Source organism: Schistocerca piceifrons, chromosome 1, assembly GCF_021461385.2.
Source record: "Schistocerca piceifrons isolate TAMUIC-IGC-003096 chromosome 1, iqSchPice1.1, whole genome shotgun sequence".
NCBI lineage: Eukaryota > Metazoa > Arthropoda > Insecta > Orthoptera > Acrididae > Schistocerca > Schistocerca piceifrons.
In genome coordinates, this window is record NC_060138.1 from 495802226 (window position 1) to 495826420 (window position 24195).

The 24195-nt window shown below is 38.8% G+C and overlaps 1 protein-coding gene across 3 annotated transcripts in view; it reads right to left on the reverse strand.

Moving 5' to 3' along the window:
- LOC124795951 (kelch-like protein 38) overlaps window positions 1-24195 on the reverse strand; it is a 152689-nt gene that overhangs the window by 102828 nt on the left and 25666 nt on the right. For all 3 annotated transcript variants that reach the window (XM_047260033.1, XM_047260040.1, XM_047260047.1), the window contains one exon: window positions 1002-2070. In XM_047260033.1, the coding sequence (XP_047115989.1) occupies window positions 1002-2070 (1069 nt within the window). The remainder of the gene's footprint in view (window positions 1-1001; window positions 2071-24195) is intronic.

Genomic DNA, 24195 nt, shown 5'->3' on the forward strand with positions numbered 1-24195 from the left:
CTATTTCTGTGGCAATGGGGGATATACTATCCACATACATTTTCTATCTGTGTAGTGGTCATCAGACTGAAGTAAAAAGTTGAATAATTATTTCATTTGAGGTGATGTACAAGGTAACTGGTGCAGCATGCCTAACTCCATGATAAGTCTTTGTGATACTAAAGTGGTAGTTGTATGCGGATATAAATGACTAGCTCTGGATTTGGAATAGTCACAAGATTTACCATCTAGTTGAACAAAAACAATTTATGTAGCTGTATAAAGGGAAACTGTAACACTGACATAGAACATAGATGATACATTGAACCAGAGTAGTTATTACCTCCACTGTCTTGTCAATTATTTAGTGGGTAACACTCCACATGACAGCAATGAACTACACATGAAAGCTGATGAGAATAGCTTGATAAAAAATCAAGGTGTATACAGAAAGTACTGCATTCCAAACATTACTACTGTAGAACTGTGAACATGATTTTGTATGTTTTCAATGGCTTCTTTACTCTTTTATGTACCACAATCAGTCACAGAGAACGTCAGACCATTGCCAACGAATCATACTTCTCAAAATGTTCAAGTAAATTGACTACCCCACTGTCTTTGAAATCCACTCTGTCATTTGACTTCTTAAGTCAAGGGATGTGAAACAGGCAAACATACATTGTTGACTATGTGAGATCTCTGAAGATAAAGTAACAAATGATGGAACAGTAAGGAAATGATAGCAAAAGTTCAATGAGGATAGCGAGCCAACACACATCACCCTATCCCCTCTCAGCCCCTCACCGATTATCAAAATGGCAAATGGTTTGAATGACAGCTGCATACTGACAAAACAGTCCGCTTTGAGAGTATGAATAACATAACAGAGATAAGTTACATGTAAACAAATTGTTCATTAGCTATCACTATCACTAATTTCTGCTATTACTATCTGAAACCACTGTCTTAAGTTTATAGGAACATATTCTACAGTGTTATATATTTATTTATTGTCTCACCTCTGCTGATAACTTGATATCCAACTGGTTCATGTACACCTTCATTGATTTTTGACAAGTGCAGAAGTGGCATTGGTTGCATTAACTTTCTCCCTTCAAAGTATATAACATATATTCTTTTAATAGGGTTTCTGTTTTCATGTACCACTCGATGTCCAACAATACATGGGACAAGAGGTATAAATCTGGCTGGAGTATTCACCAACTGAGCAGCAATTTCCTTCATTTCAGGGTTTAAATCTTCTGAAACCAAATCATCAGCATTCTTCTCCCCTTCACTGAAGTCACTAACACTTTTCACAAGATCTTCATTTGATGCCCTTTTTTCAAAATTTCCATCTGATGTGTGTACAATTGGTTTCAGACAACAGCATATACTCTGACACTCCAGAGAATTATTTTTTGAACAAGGTTGTGAGATCTGGGAAAGAGTTACAGAAGCAGAAAGTTTATCATCTTCATATGATAAATCATGTACAGTAGAAGTTTCTGCTTCTTCATCTGATGAGTGTCCACATGCCTCTTTCAAGTGCAAAATTAACCTCAATAGTTTGTTCCCTGCAGAACTTATGGGATACAGGAGCATAGTCTTTATGTCTGAACCACTCAACTGTGAGAACCTAACACACTGTAGAACTCTGCATGTATATTCTGCTCTTTCTGGATTCTCTTGTAGCCAGTTCATTCCTGCCTCAAAAACTTCAAATTCTCCTTCTCTTACATTTAAACCATCATTTGATAAATAGTCTTCCAACTGTTCTATCGTAAGCTGAGTAAATGATGGTGACAGTTTCACTTTGAAGAACTCCCATAAAGCAAAAGCTTTAGCTTTCTTGTATAATTCAATTATATCAAGCTCATATGTTTTGTGCATTGTTTGTAAACAAGTTTCAACTGTTAACCATTCTTGAGCAATCAGTCTTACACATGTCTTTTTTAAATCTTCAAATTGCAGCATACTTGAGGCTTGAAGCACTGACAGTATCATACCCGAGTTTAAAATTTCAGATGGAATTTCATTAGTTTGTATAAATTTCAGTACAACTTCCATAGCATCAGGTTCTACACCCTGCAGAAGAAAAGAACATCTTATTTCAAATGAGGCTACAAGGATGTATGGAGCTAAAGAGAAATCCACTACAACAAACATTTCAATAAAGGACAATGCAACATAAATGTAACAATGTTATATTCTACAATAAACACGTATGAATAAATGCAGGAAAATGGAGGAGTGTGTGGGAACATACAGTAAATGCCATCTTCAGGAGTTTGGTGGTAGTGCAGTTCGAAAAGTAAAAAGTTAAACAATATACAAATGCAAAAGGAGCAAACAGGAAAAGCATTAACATTATACTCAAAACAGTCCTATGTAACAGTTTGCTTTAAATAAATGAACTACGTGAAATGAAAAACAGTACCTGATTACTCAGTTTCAACAGGCATTCAACACTGAAAGTAAAACAAGTGCCAGTTAAAAGAAAGAATTAACAATTGTAAATAAGTCTATATAGATTACACAGACAGAACTGAATGAATACCGGAAAATGGGGGAATATGTAAGACCAGACAGTGTTGGAATCAATGAAAAACAGAAAGGATTATGTAAAGTTTAGGAGAGGGAAAGTATTAAGATCTGGACTGTGAGCTACATGTTTATTAATTTTCAGGACTTCCAGCAGATTGAGCTTTTGGCTTTTCCTTGGCTACCACATATGCTAATTCTTTTCTGTCAGTTTCCATTTGTCCTAATACTAAGTAGTGTGACATCTCCTTTCTCTAGCTTTCTAGGTAAAGAGAATCCTGGAACTTGTAGAGATGTTTATATGCTTGAAAAATGTACTGTGTAGGTTTATGGGCACTCAGACAAGGAATTCCACAGCACAAATATTACTCATCTACTCCTTTGCCCTCTACAACATGAGGAACTCAGCACAAAATATATTTTACTTGATAAACAGATCTTGAGGACATTCCAGCATGTTAGCTAAACATAAAGTTATTGGTATGTACCGCCCACCAAATACAGATGTGTTGTACTATCTTGATAGACTTAACAGGGCAATTAGTCAAACAGGCCTCACTGACCTTAGTGTAGTTGGAGACTTAAATACTGATGCAAACTCCTGTAATATAACCTACGTGAAAATAACGGATATATTAAACTCATAATCTCACAAATATAGTGAATTCTGACACTAGAGTAACAGAGTCAAGCTCCAGTATGATACATTAACAAAAATGTAAGAGACAGTGTTAACTTTCAAAGTGTTGATTTTCATTACTCAGATCACTATTGTCAGGTGTTAGAATATTTCAGGTTTGCTGTATCAACAAGCAACTAAGATAATTGAGAAGAAGCAGATCCTGAATAGCACAAACATCAGTTCCTTCAAAACTAAGTTAGCAGAGGACAAATAGGACACTGCCAAACTAAAGGATCAGAAAACAAATGGGAAAAATTTTATAGGACAGTGCTGAAGCAGTTCGACTACTGCTGCCCTCTCAAAGAAATAACCAGGGTACAAACCAACTCTTGTCTTGAAAGTAATACTAGGCTGAAACTTACACCTAGCCTGATTAAGCTAAGGCAGAATATATATTATCTTGACTGTTTATATAAGGAAACAAAGCTACACATATTTAAGGAAAAGTACAATCAGGCCAAAAAAACTTTTAAGGCAGATCTTTTACACTTGAGGAAACAGATAATGATGCAGTAGAGCATTCATCCAACATAGGTAATGCATCCCGAAGAATAATCAATAAACATTGCAAAGCCACCAGCAAGGAATATAGTGAACCAGTTAGCATTAGACATGAGGGCCATCCAGTGAAACATCCAAATGAAGTATGGAATTTATTCAATAAGCGTTTTATCTGTCCTTTTGACCAAGGAGCCCCTATTATAGATTTACAGGCTGGCACACCAAATGATGTCACGGATGGTATAGAGCTCGAATTTATGGAGGTGGGTCAACAGGAAATATTTAACACAATGCAAAAGGTAAAGAACAATCATTCATCTGGATGGGCTGGTATCTCAAGTGTGATGTTAAAGAAATGTGCCAATGAAATAACTAAACCCCTTACCTATCTTATCAACTGTAGTATTAATGAAAACATATACCCAAATGCCTTAAAAATAAGTGTAATTCAGCCAATCCACAAGAAAGGAAGTGAAGAAGAAGTTTCAAATTATAGACCGATATCACCAATCACTACCTTCAGTAAAATATGTGAAACAGTTACCCTATCACAGCTCACAACATTTTGCTCTAGACACAAACACTTACCGAATGGCAGCTTGGATTTAGGAAAGGCTAAAGCTGTTACCAGTTTCTTCCTGAAGTATATAGCAATACGGAATGGGGTATGCACACAGCCGGAATATTCCTTGACCTGAGCAAAGCTTTTGGCTCAGTAAACTATTAGATTCTCTTAAAAAAAACTGTGGGTGTACATCATCAGTGATGCATCAATGAAACAACTATCCACCTATCTGGTGAATCGGAAACCGTGTACCAAACTTACACATCAAATTGACGATAAGAGCTTAAATTTTAAATCCACAAGTGAAACACTGACACAGGGAGTTCCTCAAGGCTCAATTCTTGGACCTTTCTTCTTTTTAGCATATATTAATGGCGTACAGCCTATTAACTCATACATTGTAAATTATGGTGATGACACCTGTTTTATTTCATGATAAAGATTGTGAGGAACTGAAATTTTCAGCAAGAAATGGGATACTAGAATTAAGTTCATATTTTCATGCACAAGGATTAAAGGTCAATGTAAATAAATCCCAGATGCTAATATTTACAACTGGCAGCTCACATGAGGTATGCAGCATAGTGGCAGAGGAAGCAAACAAGTGTAAATTTCTAAGGGTACATCTGGACTCAAACCTCTGTTGGATTAGCCACATTAACGCTGTATGTAAAAAAAGTCAGCAATGGGCTGTATCTTCTTAGCCAACTGTCCAAAATGGTGCCCAACCACATGCTTAAAACTGTGTATTATGGGACAATCTATCCCCATCTTAGCTACTGTATAGAAATATGGGGTTGTGCTGCAGACGTTCACCTCAACAGAGTACTATTGCTCCAAAAAAAGAGGGATTATACATGAACTAGGCTATAAAGACTCTTGCCATGATGTTTTCAGACAACACAAGGTACTTCACCATATATTCTTTGTATCTTTATAAATTACTTACTTTTTTCCTCGCAGAAAATTGAAGTAACTAAATGTAGTGATATACGTGACTACAACACCAGGTTCAAAGAAAATTACTACCGACAATGAGCAAGATTAAAAATGACGGACCAGAGCCCATATATTAATGGACTGCTTTGGTATAATAAACTGCCAGAGCCCATGAGAAACAGTAATAAAAAGCAATTCAAATCAAAACCAAAAGAATTCTTAATTGAAAAGTGTCTCTATTCACTCAACGTATTTTAAATGGTTAAGTTTAAGAGCTGTAAAATATATAAAAAAAATAATTGGCTCTATTAATGTGTGTAAGATGTAATGTATTCTGACAAGCATCAATTTTACTGTTTAACTACTACCTGTAACGCTAAGATCTAAATGTATTTTATTTTTGTAACTGTACTTGATGTTTGCAAAAGCCATCATATTGATGGCTCCGCACAAAAAAATGTAAATAAATAAATACAAGGCATGTTTTTTAACTAAGGTCTGTTTTGTTGTAGAAACTAGTAGTCCGCGTGCATACCGATCGAGCGTGTGTGTCATGTACTGGCATGCCTGGGGAGCAACTGTGCTCAGTTTCAGCTCTGTAGCTAACCTGTACGGTTCTGTTCTGTGCTTTCAAATGTTTAAGACTATCAACTCACCCGCCATGTGTGAGGTTCACTCAGTGATACGGTTTTTGTCAGCAAGGAACCTGTCTGCTGCAGAAATTCATTGACAGATTTGCGAAGTGAACAGCGACACTGTTATGAGTGAAAGCAAAGTGATTAAGTGGGTACGAGAATTCAAAGATGGCCATGACAATGTCCATGATGAGGACCGCTCCGGTCACCCTTCTTTCATTACAAATGATTTGGTGGCTTCAGTTGAAGCGAGGATTCATGAGAACAGGCACTTCATAATAGCAGGTGTCTCAAACGAATATCCTGACATGTTGAGATCAGTGCTTTACAACCTTGTTTCTGAACATCTAAAGTTTAGGAAACTGTGTTCCCATTGGGTCCCAAAACCCTTAACAGAGGATCACAAAAACCAAAGATTTAAATGTGCGATGAAGTTCTTGACTCGTTATCACGAAGAAGGTGTTGGCTTCGTGAGTTAGATCGTAACTGGAGACGAAACATGGGTTTTGCATATCACGCTCGAATCAAAGCAACAGAGCGTGGAATGGAGGTACACACACTCAGCAGTAAAGGTGAAGGCCACACAGACTCTGTCCCATCGCAAAATCATGGCGTCAGTGTTTTGGAATAGGCATGGTGTTTTGTTGGTCTACTTCACGCAGCGAGGAACCACTATCAATGCAGAAGCATACTACCAAACCCTGAGAAAGCTACGCAGAGCGATTCAAAACAAAAGACACGACATGCTGACAAAGGGAATTGCCCTTCTCCCTGACAATGCAAGACCTCACACTGCACGTCAGACCTGTGATTTATCAGACAGTTTTGTTTGAGAAGTTTTAGACCACCCACCCTACAGTCCTGATCTTGCGCTGAGCGATTGCCATCTGTTCCTCCACCTCAAACGAGACCTCAGTGGCAACTGTTACAATGATGACATTGACGTGAAAACGGCAGTCAACTCTTGGTTATCACAGCAGGCAGCAAGTTTTTGTGAAGAAGGTATTTTAAAATTGGTTGAGAGTTATGATAAGTGTTTCAACAAACTTGGCAACTATATCAAAAAATAGAGTAAGTATTTTTCAACAAACTTGGCAACTATATCAAAAAATAGAGTAAGTATGTACCTTCTGAAAATAAATTTACTTTTTTGAAACAATCTTTCATTGTGTACTTATGTTCAAATGGACCTTACTTAAAAAACACGCCTCGTAAATGCTTAGTGAAAATAACAGCGCCACTATGAGATATCCCCTGCTTAGACCAATCTCTAAATACTTCCATCTAGCATGGTGAGTATTTCAAATTTTATAGAATATAAAAAAAGAATTTGCAGTTGTATAGCCCCACTTCAGTAAATTTGATGCCAACTGACACTAAGTGTGCTTTGCGCAGATACCAAATAAACTCGTTTTCCTCATGTAATCCTTGAACATCAAGAGTTTGGAATATCGGTAATTTTTTTTATATGTGAAGAACTCCTGATACACCATGATAAGCTGCTCACAGACAGCAAGTGGCACTTTTACAGCTTGGAAAAGAGAGGCCAGTCGGGAGGAGGGGGGGGGGGGGGGGAGGAGTGGTAACCTCCACGGGGTGTGTACCCAAGTGATCAAGAGATAGACAGGAGAGCCCTACAATTCAGCAAGGCTGGTTGAAATACTCAATACAAGCCACAGACCAACAGGCAGCCCACTTGCTGGAAGCTTTACAATACTAGTACAACCTCTCTACAACAGTCATAAAAATAGAGCGTCCATGTGCAGAACTGTGGGTGAAGACTGGAATAGCATCTGTGCTGGAGGTGATCTCTAGTATGGCACTGATTGCCTTGATATCCATACCCCAGAACAGCTGTAAAACATGTCTCATTACTTATTAGGGGTGGCCTAATTTAAATCCTGAAGAGTGTTATAAAATTCCTTTGCATATGCTAACGCATCATACAAACAGCCTATGAACTGATGTCTCAGAAACACTAAAGCATGCCCCTCAAGCAATGCACAGTCACGGTGCTCTGGGGGACTTGCGAGAAGTGGGCTACCAGACAGCATGAAAGGCACTACTATCAATAGGATGACTTTAAATTGTAAGAAAGAACTGGCCCTTCAGTTATGGTAACAAGACTGAAGAAGGAAATATGATAATAGACTTTTGCAGAAAACATGGATTAATTTCAGGAAATACATGGTTTAGATGGGTGTGGAGAAAGAATGACAAGGACTGGTCTTGTCTGGCAGAGTAGGAGGAATGGAGATAACTGGAAGATGTGATGGAAATGCAAAGAAAAGCTTTTGAAGTGGCCAATAAAGTGGTGGTAGCCAATTTAAAATTTGGAAAAATCATGAAGTTAACACAAAAAAGGGAAAGAAAAATAAAATGTATGTAAGTTGTAAGAGAAGGAAACAAGTGAAAAGTTCCAAGAAGATCTGAAACAAATTTCCAAAGGAGGAGTGACTAGTGGAAAAGAATAATGGATTTTTTGCAGAAGAGGTTTTTTAAAGTTTGTAGTGAGTATCTGTGGAAGACTATCAGGGAGTAAAAATGAAAAAGAGAACAACAAAGAGAAAATGCAACAACAGGATAAAAGAAGCAGTTAAAGAGAAGCAAATGGCTTGGAGGAAGTGTATACATAATGACAGTATTTAAAATTAGCAAAATACGAAGCAGCCAAATATGATGAAAAAAAAAATAGTATAAGAAGATAACACATAAACTTTGTAGGAAAATGTTAAGGGAAGTAAAACACAGAGGAGATACAAAATACGATAAATCAGAAACAGGAATATTGATACAAAAAGATGATATGCTAAAAAGATGGAAAGAATACTTCTCAGAAATTGCTGAATGTTAAATACAGGGACCCGATAGACGAGAAGGAAAAAGGAAGTATAATGGAGGAGGAGGAGGAGGAATAATATGTAAGTCATAAACAGACAGACCTACATAGAAGATGAAGACTGCTAAAGCAGCAGGTGTTCTGTGGTGTCCACAGAAATGATAAAAGCATCACAACCAATAGAGTCATTGTAATTATACAGATTATTTAGAATAATCCGGAAGAAAGAAAGAAATTCCAGAACAGTGGGGAAATAGTCAAACTATCCCCATTTCCGAAAGATGATAAGAAGGAATTTAATGCTGCAGAGGGATCACCCAAATTATGCGTGTAGCTACGATCTTTTAGAGAGTATTGGAAGGAGCTGAGGAGTAAATAAGAAGGAAAAATGGAAGGACAGTATGGTTTCAGGAAAGACGGATCAACATTTAACCTGATGTTCACGTTAAAACATTTGATGGAGAACAGATGAGAATTTGGAAAAGACAATGTGATGACATTTAGAAAGCCCATGCCAGTGTGCCTAAACATGTTGTCTAGCAAATATTCAGGGGTAAAAAATGAATACAACAGAAACAAAATGGTCTGACAATGAAACGGGTCAGTGACAGGGAAGTGTGTTGTCCCCCCCTATTCACTGTAGCCATAGAGAAAATTTGTGGAGGTATTAAACCATTGGCTAAAAAAGTGCCATTGTCATCTTGATAAATATTGAACACCACAGCCAATATCTCTCCTTTATACATTATTATGTGAGGCAATATTGATAATAGTGCGCATGCTCTCTTTTCCTGCACCCTAATAACACTATAGACAGTTGAACTTTCTACCCCATCACTCAGCTCCCCAGACATTTTCCTCTAGTGTGGACACTCCAAAGTAAGTAATTTATCCGGGGATTTAGCCAACACATGCTCCGACAGTCGAGCTATTGAATAGCAATAGAGACAAACACGTTATGTGGGTAAAACACTGCTACTGAGTTGATCTCTCAATATTCTCTCTCATTTTCACACATACTGCTCATTTGAATGTGCTCAAAGGTTTACATTTCAGTGATTACTTCCTGACATGGACATGAAGAAGTGTTAAACAGAGATTACGAAGAGATGTAACATGTAGAGGCTCAAGCAGGGCATCAAAGGAAGCGGATGAAATACACACACAACAAGGCGAACTTGATGCTTTGCAGCTGTATTTGAGCACAGCAACAGCATTCATGAATGGGTGGATCAGATCATGTGATGCAGCACTCTGCAGCCTTTAGGTCACTTCATTCCACAGTTTGCTGTTCTTTTTCATAATCAGAGTACTCTCCAATGGAACAAAAGCCATGTTGCTTGCTGATGACAGTGATGAGGGATGACAAAATGTAAATGCAAAGACAGAGAGAGAAAAATTTGGGGTGAGAATAAGCAAAGACAAGATCAAACCAATAGTGATGTCAAGGGTAAGAAAGGAAGGAAGGGGAAGATACAACTGAATGGAAAAATTTTGGATCTGGGCAACAAGAAACACCTTTGTTTTAATGATATCCATCCCAAATCCTGTTATCATGTCCCTTTCACTCTCCCCAATTTCTCAATAATACAAAATGTGCTGCTCTTCTTTGAACTTTCTTGATGTTCTCTTGTTAACCTTATCTGGTAAGTATCCCACACCATGAAATAGTACTCCAAAAGAGGATGGACAAGATAGTGCGGGCAATGTCTTTAGTCTGTTGCATTTTCTAAGCATTCTGCCAATAAATCAGAGTTTTTGGTTCACCTTCCCCACATTTTCTGCATGTTCTTTCTAATTTAAGTTTTTGTAATTGTAATTCCCATGTATTTAGTTGAATTTATGGCCTTTAAATTTGATTGATTTATTGTTTAACTGAAGTTTAATGGATTACTTTTAGCACCAATGTGGATGACCTAAAACTTTTCATTATTTATGGTCAATTGCCAATTTTTGCACCACAAAGACATCTTTTTTAAATCGTTTTGCTTGAGAAGGAAGAAGAAAATTGCCTCTCTCCATGAGTTGGCAAACTGTCTTGTCTGATATACTGCATTAAAAAATTCTAGTTGTATTTCATTTCTTTTGGTCTGCAGGCACCACATTTACTATTCTATGAAATTTGGTTGTTACTTGGAGCAGTATGATGATCCTCAGGCAGTGTGCAGTGCCAAATCTGGCTCCCACATGGAGACAGACCAATTATGCTTCTCACTTCACTCAACACTTCCGGGCTGAGATGCCATGGTCCATACATAAGACTCTCCTCTGACGTTTCACCTTAAACTGCGGAAGGCATCCTCCGAAGACAATTGGTGAACTGCAACGAGAGAACGAGTGAGTGCCATATATATATTTGCAGTATTTGGCAGTCTCAATGGCCTCTTTGTACATTTACGTATAACAATGTGACGTCTTTGCTATGATGCTCGTCTCGCTAAACTTTATTAGATGATCACCTTCCTGAAACACACGTTACACTACAGCCGATTTATCAATATGTCTGACGCGGTAGTTCCTTTTATGTTCACTCAGATGGGTGTTGATGCTTCTTTTTGTTGTGCCTATGTAGACCTTTCAACAAATGCATGGAATTTTATAGACACCTGGTGTAGCTAGAGGATGTCATTTGTCTTTTGCGGATCTCAAACATTCTTTTATTTTTGTGGTGGATCTGAAAACAGTTTCCACATCGTACTTGCTTAAAATTTTTCCAATGCGATCAGTGACCTTACTGATGAATGGTAAGACCACTTTCCCCTTGGGTTGGTGTCAATCCTCGTCCGTCCTGGTTTTCAGTCTAGGGCGTAGCACATGATCTGTCTCTCTGTTGGAATACCCATTTTTCTTGAGGGTCGCTCCAAGGTGTTCAATCTCACCCTCTAAGTGAGCTGGTTCACATATTTTGTGCACCCCGTCTATTAATGTTTTCATCACCCCTCTTTTATGTCTTGGGTGGTGCTTAGGATCTTTCTGCAGATAATGATCAGTGTGTGTCTTTTCCGAAAACCTTATGACCCAATGATCCGTCCTCTCGTTTGATTACAGTCACATCTAAGAAGTTCAGGTGCCCAGCAATTTCCTTTTCCATAGTGGATTGAATTCTTGGATTAATACTATTCAGATGTACAGGAAGGCATCCAGTTCCTCTTCCCCATGGGTCCATATAACAAATGTATCGTCTACATAACGATACCATCTGGCTGGTCTTTTTCTAGCTGTTTGAAGCATCTGTTGTTCAAAGTTCTCCATGAACAAGTTAGCCACAGCTGGACTAAGAGGACTTCCCATAGCCACCCTGTCAATCCGTCCGTAAAAAACATTATTATACTGAAAATAAGCTGCTGTAAGGCAATGTCTGAATAATGCCAAAATATCACTAGGAACAATGTCCGCTATACATGTGATCGCTTCATTCACCGGAATCATGGTAAACAACAACACCACATCAAAACTGACTGGGATATCATTAGGGCCCACACTAATTTCCTTAATAATATCGATGAAGAGATATGCATTTTTAACATGACTGTCAGATCCACCAACATGAGGTTTCAGCAGCGAGGCAAGGTGTCCAGATAATTCATGGGTGAGAGACCCTATAGTGCTGCCTATAGGTCTCAAACGTACCAGCAGTTTATGTACCTTGGGTAACCCATAGAGCCTGGGCTAGTAAGCTTCTGATTTAAAGAGTTGCTTCTTGTCGACTGAAGAGAAGACGCTTTCACCAACTAATTGGTCATTCTTAAAATCCTTGATGTCGGATCCTTCTGAAGTTGTTTGTAATTGTTGGGATCCAAAATGTCCATGATTTTTTCATGATAATCTTTACTTTTCATTACAACAGTAGCGTTGTCTTTATCTGCAGAAAGCAAGATGATGTTTTCATCTGCGTTGATGTCCCTCAGTGCCTTCCTTTGTACCTGTGATAGATTACTATTAGGTGGCTTACATGTGCGGAAGATTCTAGCTGTTTCCATTCTTATAACATCAGCAGACTGCTGTGACAGCTGACGGATACCTGCCTCAACATTAGACACAATATCTTCCGTGGGAACCATTTGGGGCGTCACTGCAAAATTTTCATCCTTAGCATGTACTGAAACTTCATCCACAGTCAAGACTTTGTCTGACAGGTTAATAAACTGTCCGAGAATTATCCTCTCTTGTGCCTCCCAACATGATCTTCTATAAGCTATCGATCTTCCTCTTTTGTCTAACCACTGATATTTCTGCACTTACTTCCATAGTTCTAAATGTAAGGTTCTCAATCTTATTCCAATTGTCATACTGCAGAGTATTACTAATGAGAATATGAAGGTGAAACAGCTTACTGTTGGTTTACGTCAGTGCTCACTGCGTCTGGTGAATCCTCTCTCGTAACACTGCTGATTCCATACGGCTGTAAATTTGATGAGCTTGTGCCGAGCGAAACGTCCTCTTCACTTGCAGAAATTTCGGAACAGTTGACATGTCCCTGCAGCGTAACAGGAAGGTGAGTGAACACAGTTGTTGTGACTTCTTCTTGCACATTGTGCGACTGTCCTCTGAGGACGCCTCCCGCAGTCGAAGGCGAAACGTGATGGGAGACTCTTATGTATGGACCATGGCATCTCAGCCCGGAAGTGTTAAGTGATGACAACACCTGCCGTGAAAGCCTCCATTTTATGATTATACTTCTCACTATTGGTGGATCTGAGAGCCAATCCAGTCCCTGATCAGCTGTGTGGTATTAAAGGAACACTGGATCACTGGGACAGAACTGCTGGCCAGTATTTGCTTTCAGGACATAAAATGTCAGTACTACCTACTGACACACAAAAATACACACATTATCCAACCTTTTGGAAGTAATTGTTTCTTACTTGGAGAGGACAGGGGGATGGATTGGGGATGGTTAAAAAGGAAGAGCTGACTCAGACCCCAAGATACGAGGGACCTAATTATTGAGAGTATGAGGAAAAACAAAAATCATAACTTACAGTGATGTAGCCATCACAAAATCCTAGGTCATCACTTTGGTGTTGATTGGGAACAGTTTTGCATGTGGATGGCCAATATTCACTAACTATTGCATTTACCAGATATCCTTCTTATGGATTTCCTGGATTTTGTTGAACAAACAGAATGCTTGACGTGTCCAGGGCCAGTCACTATGACCTTGTCTTGCACTCTTAAACAGATTTCCTGGCCTTGCACCTTGTAAATCCTGAAGGTTGCAAGATTTGCTACAACTGGATTGCATTTACGCCACAAAGCAGGTGGCGCCTTTGTTTCATCAAAAGATTTCCCTGATATTTTCAGGTTGATATTCTAGATTTCCTAGAACCTAATTCTGCAGTAGAACGTTTTTAGTCTGACTGACAAGACTAATGACTTTACAGAAACAGAGCAGAAAAACTTTGGACCTACATTTTCTGAGAGAGGTTTGTGGCCAAATCATCAACTAGATTCCACAACAGATAAAACAAAACAATAGTTTATTAATAGTTTTATCAACAATTCTTCAGTTACAAGCTCTTTTCACTGCTACTGCTATGTGTTACCATTCTATGACACTGTGTAACATCCTCAAGCGTACGAGAATTCCTTACAGGAAATCACTTCGACTTCTTGTCACAGGAATGTAATGACTTCGTTAGCAATGCTGCATCAATTTTGGAACTGGATGCTCTTCACCCTGTGGTTATTGTTTACTTTAAGCATGTAAGTCAGCAAAATATTACTTTAATTTCCTTCTCGCTCCGTATGATAAGTCTCCCCTGGCCCGTAGTTCTGTGTGACTTTCCCAAAATCTACCGTTTATCCTACATCTCACCAGTCCTTTTCATTCACCCTTCTTCCTTCCTCTTCACCCTTCTGCCTGAAGAAGGAGCCACCGGCTCCGAAAGCTTACCAATCACAACATTCTTTTATGTGTGTGTTTTACCACCGCTTGGTGAGTAGGTTTTTTATCAGTCAAGTTAAATAATTTTATCAATAATCGATTATTTTCATTGTTCTAGTTATATAAGTATTAATATAAGTGAATAGGAACTGAAGCCTGCATAATCATTTGTGATCTACAAAACATCTATGTTCAAATATGGATCTGTATTAATAATTTTTCAAAAATTAAATAAGCTACCTTTGCTCCTATGTAAATGATTATTTCACATACATTCTGTCACAATCTCAATCATGCAACAGGAAACAGAGCTGGAGCCCGAGAACCCAAAGACAATAAGATTCCCAACGTTGCCAAGTGAACTGGAGGTTGTAACAATCTAGCAACAAAACTTTAGTTCAGTGCATTTCTTAACCTTTCCTTATACAACTCCACAACAGACTGTTTTCAAAGCAGAATATCAAAGTTATTTGTAATTAAATTACTCACAACATTTCTTTCTATCATCAGAGTGTTAAACTCCCCCTAGCCTCTGGAACACACTGAGTCTTCCAGAATTTTCAATCAAATCATTTTCCCTGAGAATTCCCAATTTTCATGGTTTTCCACACAAGTCACATCCTAAAGCAGAAGCATATCAGACTGCCAAGCAGCATTCTGCATTCCACTGGAGAGCACTCTGATTTTGAAGAGCAGCAAACTGTGGAATGACGTGGCCTAAAGGCTGCAGAGTGCATCATCACAAGACCATGTCAGGAAGAGATCACAATGTAAATTTTTGAGCACATCCCAATGAGCAGTATGTGTGAGAATGAGAGAGAATGAGAGGGAATATTGAGAGATCAACTCAGTAGCAGTGTTTTAGCTGCATAACATTTCTGTCTATTGGTAATCAATAGCTTGACTGTTGGAGCATGTGTTGGCTAAATCCCCAGATAAATTACATATTTTGGAGTTTCCACACAAGAGAAAAAGTCTGGGGAGCTGAGTGGTATGGTAGAAAGTCCAACTATCTTAGTGTCATTAGGGTGTAGGAAGAGACAGCATGTGCACTATTATCAATGTTGCCTCATGAAATAATGTTTAATAGGTTACGTTCCATTCAGAAAGCTGTTGCACGCAGCGACTGTTATACTTACTTGTAAATAATGTTTAAAATGGAGATATGGGCTGTGGCATTCAATATTTATCAAGATGACAATGACACTTTTTTAGCCCTCTCCCCATTATGGAGGCTATAGCCCCCCCTAGGAAAGGAATGTCCAACTCTTAAATGGGGCTCTTCAGTTTTCTTACATGCCTCATTTCTTCCACCTGAATATTGACTCTTTTATTGGTCGCCTGCAACACAGGCTTTTTTGTTTCGGTATTGTTAGAGATTTAGCTTTTAACTTCTTAGTTGCCTCAAGTATGTAAATTGTGCCAACAGAACATAAGATTTTCCTGAGGTTTTGACCTTAGTATTTGCTTTTATGTTTTTGAGAAGGTTTACTTCCCGTATAGATCAGTTTGACACAGGGATGAGTTGATTTGTGTCACGTGGAAGTTTTTATTTTAGTCAGTAAAGTGATAATGTATATCACAGTGCTTTGTTTTATTTACTACCTTTACCTCCTACATTTACTTCAAAGAATATAAGGGTTTCCATAATGTAGATACATGGTAAAGGAGAGACCACAGATCTTAAACAGATCTTCACAGGAGTCTATACGTATGCATCCAATGACTATTCTAATGGCCCTGTTTTGCAGTCTGAATGTGCTAATAGCTGTTCCATATTTAAGCTGGGAATGAAAGCAGGCATTATATGCATGATTTGCTGTTTTCTTGTTGCAGCAGGATTTTAATCTGCAAAGAAAGTAGCGAATCTTGCTCAATTTTGCATTAGGATATTCTACATGCTCATTCCATTTTACATTACTGTGCAGCCATAGTCCCAAAAACTTAAGCACTGTACTGTAATCAAGTATTTCATTGTTGATGGAAAGATATGGGATGTGCATATCTTTGTTCAGCACACTTTGAAATGTTAGTGAGATGACTTTTTTTTATATTTTTTTTATTGAGAGCTGATTATTGTGTGTCCAGTTTACAAGATCTGTTCAAAAAATAAACTTATTTAAATAATGTTTTTATTCAACACACACTCTTCCTAGTGTTGTGTCACTTGCCTTGTGGCCCTTGAAAGCTTCTTCTGAAATGTTCTTGAATGCCTGCAATGAATTCTACTTGATGAAATCAATGTTGTTGAAACATCATTCTTTCAGTTCCAATTTTAATTTTGAAAATGAGAAAGAGTAACACTGAATTATACCTTTCACCCAAATAACAATGACTAAGGAACTATGCGAGGTATCAACAGTGGACCACGATGTCATTATGCGGTTGTGACAGACATTGTGCTGCATATAGCACATCGCAAGTTTCTTCTTATCTGCTTTAAATATTTTTTAACAGGCCTTTTACTGCTATTTTGTTAGCTGATGATATGGCAGAGACCAACTTTATGACAAGCATGTCTTCACAGGAGCACTTGCAGATACAAGTACTTTTCATGACTTCTCCTTACAAGGTCTACATTACAGAGCTGCTTGTATTGACTATAATTTTGGACATAGCTTGAAATGATGTTAATACTGGTAGTTTAACAGACTGACATGTTTTCCCCCCTACATCATATCACTCCCACTTTGTGGCCTAAAGCTTCTGAATTTTAGTTTCTTCATTGAAAGTTCACTCTCACAGTTCTAGATTGTATAACTTTCAAGCAATTCACACACAATGGTAGTGTGAAGATTGTGTTCGAGTCTCATTTGCAACTTAGCCAACAGGTGCCTGACCATTGCAATTTATGGTGGAGTATCCATACTGCTGGTATTTAAAACACCTCATTTGTATGGGCACATCTGGGCAGACCTTAAGATGCATAACACCTTTACTGATATTTTCCAATAATGCTGGTGTGCATCCACACCGCATATCTGTAAGAATCAACAATTTTGCTGAAAGTTTGGTGTTATGCCAAAAACGTTTTGTGATTGCACCGAGTGACGTCACCTTTCACAGATGTGTTTTCCAACAATACTGTGAAATTTCTGCTAGAGGTGTTCCATTTACAAAACCCCTTTACTGACTTTAGGTGCCCTGCTGTACACTGCAAATGGCAAAGATTTTTTTTAATCTAAAAAGTTTACACTATTTCAAAGGACACCCCCCCCCCCCCCTTTCTCCCACATCATTCTGTGACATAGTACATGTTTTGTTACAGGTAACAGATTTCTTCAATGCTGTTGTTCTTGCAGTGCTCCCCTCTAAAAGATGTCTTGCTTGTATGGATGCTGTGTCACTCCGACAGTTTACTTGCACAGTTGGAAACGGTTCCCATCTTCTACATTCCGTTTGCCACCTTCTGCCAATGAACCCACCAATCTTTCTCCACTCCTCTCCTTTTTTGCTCCATTTTCCCCTCCGCCCTGCTGCCCAACCTCCTAATGTTGCACCTGTTGGCACTTTTAGTCCCTGCACACTCTGCCAGACAGTGATCCTCTTCACTCCTTCAAGGTTGCTGCTACTGTCCCACGTTACAGTTGCACTCTGGCTGGAGTTGGCAATAACGTGAGGGTGAGACGTGCTTGCTTATGTGAATGAATGGTGTGTGTTTCTCTTTTTCCGATGATGGCTGTGGCTGAAAGCGTATATATAGGCATCTTTTAATTGTGCCTGTCTGCAACTTAGCATGTTATCTTTACATTAAGTAGCAATCTATCTTTTCCCACATTGTTAAAATTCATATTGTTTCTTTAAATACAAACATGCATATTCCTCTAAAAAAAGGGGGAGAAGAAAAATGGACTGTTTCAAACTTTCATAAAGAAAAGCACTACTGCAAATAGAGTGCAACATTTCCCTTCCGAGTATTTTCGGTGTGATGTAAAATTATTTTTTATATATGCTATACCTTTCAGTTTGTGAATAACATTTTAATTAAATTGGAAGAATATATGCATGTATCTCATTTTTAAATGCTCAAAACATGTAAACAGTGCTCCTTTAATGAATCTAAGACTGCTTCACAGACTTATAACAGGTAATCATTAAGAAAAATGAGAGATATTTGCAGAGTTATACTGTTTAGCCTTGGCTAAAGCTACTGTTGTGTACCCTTCTCATAATTATGACAAGAACTTCATCAGAAGAAGTATTTTTGTCACAGAATAATTCAGTATAACTTAGTTTTTGTAGACCCTTCAGAAAAATCCAGTTTAGATGACAGTCAACAGCTCACACAGAAAAATTTCTAATAATCTGTCAGCCCGCCACTTTGAAATGGAACTATTTACAATACTATACAAACACACCTGTTTTAAGTTTATCTTTACACATGCTTAGCTGTCTATCAATCCAGTCTTAAAATAGCTGCTCACAAAAGGTACATTTCCATACAATTCTCATCTTGCACTCAGTTCTGTACTTGTCATGAATCTTCAATGCAGTTAATGGGTGCTTTGCCAATACAGCACTTAGTATGAACTTATCTCTGTACAACAGCCCTCATTCAAGGGATGCTAGTTCTAATGGGGAAGGAGGAGAGCCCTTGCAGCAGATAAATGGCAATTTTTATGGTTTACAAAGGAGTTAAGTCCTCTCTCAATTTCTCTCCTGTCAATTTATTTGAATAAAACCCCTAAGTGTAGAATTTTCTTGGTCTTACGAAAATATAATAAACACAGACACTGACTTAATTCTAAGAAAAAGATTTTGCCAAGAAAATTCTGTCAATTTGTTCTGAATTAATGAAATACATTTCTCTGACATGGTTTGTTTGCAAAGTGTTCTGGTAATCATCCTTTTCTGTGTTATTAAATCGCCAGGATTTACTTTAGCAACCAATGTAGTTATTTTTTTATCCAAGGGCCATGCCCTCAATATCTATAATGTGAAATGTGTCAACAATATGAATTAGGATAAAGTGTTAGAGTAACAGACAGGCACATTTAAAATTAGATTAAGATATCAGATCAATCAGTCCTCAGTGTCTGGAGAGGTGTGTGTGTGTGTGTGTGTGTGTGTGTAAATATGAAGGCCTTTAATCTATGGGACAACTACTTGTAAATGAACCTAGTCTGCCACTCAATGCCTTCTCTATGTTGTGAGTAGCAATTTATATTACTAAATGGCTAACCTAGTGCATGGTGCATCGTCCCAGTTGCAAGCTACCTATCTAACAGCTTCTACGGGAAACAAATATTTGATTTACAATATTTCATTTAATTATTGACTAAGTTTAAAAATTTAAAACGCTCTCATAATCCGATCACTAGGACGTATAATCTTATGGTATGGGTTTAAGACAAGATGAAAAGTATTAAAGTTAGAAACTGAGGTAGCATAACTCATGGCACACAAATTATCTACACTATATTCATCCAGTATTTGAGAATGGACTTCCAACAAACTTTACACAATTTCAAACCTTTACAAAACTTTTCTTTCGCTGATACCCCACAAAATAATGAAAGGAAAAAAGTTTATTGCTTGCCATATTTTTCCTGTTCATGCAGTAAAACATCACCAACAGGCACAGTGTTTCAATTTATTACTTCTTTTCTACCAATTCTATTTGCAACAAATTTTGCAGATAGTATCCAAATATGCCACTGAATGTACTTGCAAAACTATATCACTGTATGACACATGGTGCAGCAGATAATGTCATAAACAGTGAGATATGTGGAAAACTAGCTTTAGCTTAAAATAGAGCACGGTGAAACTTCAGCATCAAGCATTACATTTTAATTTATTGCTTCTTTACTTCAAACTCTACTCGCAACACACTTTGCAGACAGTATCAACATATAAAACTGAATGTACCTGCAAATTTACAATCATTATGCAACACACAGTTCAGGAAATGTGATGTTATAAACACTGAGATGTGGAAACTGACTTGTTTAAAATGGAGTGCAAATTACCCAGACTATATTCATCCAATGTTTCATAATGAAAGTATTTAGCAAATTCTAACAAACTTTAAACATAATTTCAAACCTTCCTAAACTTTTTATCACTTACCTGCTTAACATCAAATATGTAATTCATTAACTGATTTTGATTTTATACATGGAAGCCAATTCTTTAAGGAATCACGGAGGGGAGGTTTACTGGTCTATCCTAATTCATATAGTAGTAGTTCTGCTCTGGATTTTCCTCTGTTTGCTAAATGTGTTAGTTGTTTTATAACACACGTTCAAACATTCTGTTGTGAGGTAAGAGGTTTCTTGTTTCTTCAATCAAATATAATCTTTGTTTTTAAATTTGTTTTTATTGTTTATCAGTATGTTTAATTCACTAAAGGTGTTCAAATTATTTGTGGTGGTGTAAGTATCATTTCTTGTGAATTCAAGTCATTTTCATACCCACTGTCCTAATTCTGAACACTTCCATTGTTTTCAGATTGCAAATAGTTCTTAATGTCCTAGCTCGATGAGGGAATACTCCTATTGTCAAATTTTTCTCAGTTTGCTTACATGCTTCCAGTTACCTACATCAAGCTAGAGGAAATATAACCTACAGCATCCTAACCGAAAATTTCTCCAGAATACTATTCTATGTGACAGTATCAAATAATTTATGCAAAATTAATTAATTTTCTGAACTCCTGACATCCCAAAATCACTAATAACACATTTGGTAAAAACTGCTAAATTTCAGCAATTTTCAAAATATTTATATTATGAAAAATGTGTAACTCTTGTCAGATGGCTGGTGAAGTTTCCAAATCACTATTGCATTCTCAAAGATTTTAAATGTTGACCTCCAGCCCTCTGCTCCCACCATTCAACAATGGCTGTGCCAACTACACTCCTGGAAATTGAAATAAGAACACCGTGAATTCATTGTCCCAGGAAGGGGAAACTTTATTGACACATTCCTGAGGTCAGATACATCACATGATCACACTGACAGAACCACAGGCACATAGACACAGGCAACAGAGCATGCACAATGTCGGCACTAGTACAGTGTATATCCACCTTTCGCAGCAATGCAGGCTGCTATTCTCCCATGGAGACGATCGTACAGATGCTGGATGTAGTCCTGTGGAACGGCTTGCCATGCCATTTCCACCTGGTGCCTCAGTTGGACCAGCGTTCGTGCTGGACGTGCAGACCGCGTGAGACGACACTTCATCCAGTCCCAAACATGCTCAATGGGGGACAGATCCGGAGATCTTGCTGGCCAGGGTAGTTGACTTACACCTTCTAGAGCACGTTGGGTGGCACGGGATACATGCGGACGTGTATTGTCCTGTTGGAACAGGAAGTTCCCTTGCCGGTCTAGGAATGGTAGAACGATGGGTTCGATGACGGTTTGGATGTACCGTGCACTATTCAGTGTCCCCTTGACGATCACCAGTGGTGTACGGCCAGTGTAGGAGATCGCTCCCCACACCATGATGCCGGGTGTTGGCCCTGTGTGCCTCGGTCGTATGCAGTCCTGATTGTGGCGCTCACCTGCACGGCGCCAAACACGCATACGACCATCATTGGCACCAAGGCAGAAGCGACTCTCATCGCTGAAGACAACACGTCTCCATTCGTCCCTTCATTCACGCCTGTCGCGACACCACTGGAGGCGGGCTGCACGATGTTGGGGCGTGAGCGGAAGACGGCCTAACGGTGTGCGGGACCGTAGCCCAGCTTCATGGAGACGGTTGCGAATGGTCCTCGCCGATACCCCAGGAGCAACAGTGTCCCTAATTTGCTGGGAAGTGGCGGTGCGGTCCCCTACGGCACTGCGTAGGATCCTACGGTCTTGGCGTGCATCCGTGCGTCGCTGCGGTCCGGTCCCAGGTTGACGGGCACGTGCACCTTCCGCCGACCACTGGCGACAACATCGATGTACTGTGGAGACCTCACGCCCCACGTGTTGAGCAATTCGGCGGTACGTCCACCCGGCCTCCCGCATGCCCACTATACGCCCTCGCTCAAAGTCCGTCAACTGCACATACGGTTCACGTCCACGCTGTCGCGGCATGCTACCAGTGTTAAAGACTGCGACGGAGCTCCGTATGCCACGGCAAACTGGCTGACACTGACGGCGGCGGTGCACAAATGCTGCGCAGCTAGCGCCATTCGACGGCCAACACCGCGGTTCCTGGTGTGTCCGCTGTGCCGTGCATGTGATCATTGCTTGTACAGCCCTCTCGCAGTGTCCGGAGCAAGTATGGTGGGTCTGACACACCGGTGTCAATGTGTTCTTTTTTCCATTTCCAGGAGTGTACTTCTCTGTCATTCTGCAAGTCAGGTCCCTTCATTATGTTTACAGATTAGAAATACTGAAATGAGAAATGGATAAGTTGCCGTCACATATACTAGGAATTAGTGCAGAGAAGTGTACTGGCAGGAGCAACAGGATGTCGGGTGTTGTGATTCTGGCATTATCAATGCAAAATCCAACAGGGGTGACAAGAGTAGCTTTATCACTGAACAAAAAATAACACTGGGTGAAGTACCATCAACAGCATAGTGAATGGTTTGTCATAGATAAGACGGACATCAGGCCAAGAACCCCCACCATAACGCCACAAGAATACATGCCTACAGTAGCTCTGCTAACAACAGATTGGAAAAATATATGATGAGGTGCAAGAAACTGCTTCTTATCTGTAACAAGACATTTAACTGTGATAGGCAACTGGAATTAAATAGTGGAAAATGGAAGATGGAAAAACAGTAATAGAACATGGATTGAGGGAAAGGAATGAAACAGGAAGCAGGAAGGTAAGAGTGTTGCACAGTGCACAATTATTGTTGCAAACATTTTATTTAAGAATCATGAAAAAAGGGTGGATTCATATAAGATATGTCGAAAAAGTAGGAGATTTCAGGCAGATAACTTAAGGTAAGACAGAGATTTGGAAACCAGGTTTTAAATTGCAAAATATTTTCAGGAGCAGATGTGAAGTCTACTCTGACCATTGTTCGTGGGTAGATAATGCACACCACAATGAAATAGTAGATAAAAAATGAATGGGTAGGTCTGAAAGATGAAGTAGTGAAAAAAAGGAAAAAAGACACTTGTAAAATTGGATGGAAAGTGGTGAAGAGATAATGGCTACAAGGAAAATGCAAAGCTCTAGAAGTATGCAAAACTACAGGAAACATGGATGTCACTTATAGGAAAATTAAAGAAATCTTTAGTGTAAAGAGAAGCAACAGTACAAACAGCAAGAGAGAGCTCAGATGACAATCCAGTACTAAGCAAAGTAGAGAAGGCTGTGAGGTGGAAGGAACATAATGAATGGCTATATAACAGCAAAAAACTTAAAGATTATATTACCAAAAGGAGGAGGCAAAGTGGATGAAGATGTAAGTGGTGGTGCAATAATCTGAGAAGAATTTGACAGAGCAGTGAAAGACTTATGTTCAAACAGGGCACCTGGAGTAGATGATATTCCTCAAAATTATTAATATTCTGAACAGGACCAAATGACAAAACAGGTCTACCTGGTATGTAAGATATACAAGACAAACAAAATACTCTCAGACTTCAAGAAGAATCTAATAATCCCAAGAAGAAAGAAGATAGGTGATGACAGGTATTAGTATTGAGTTTAAT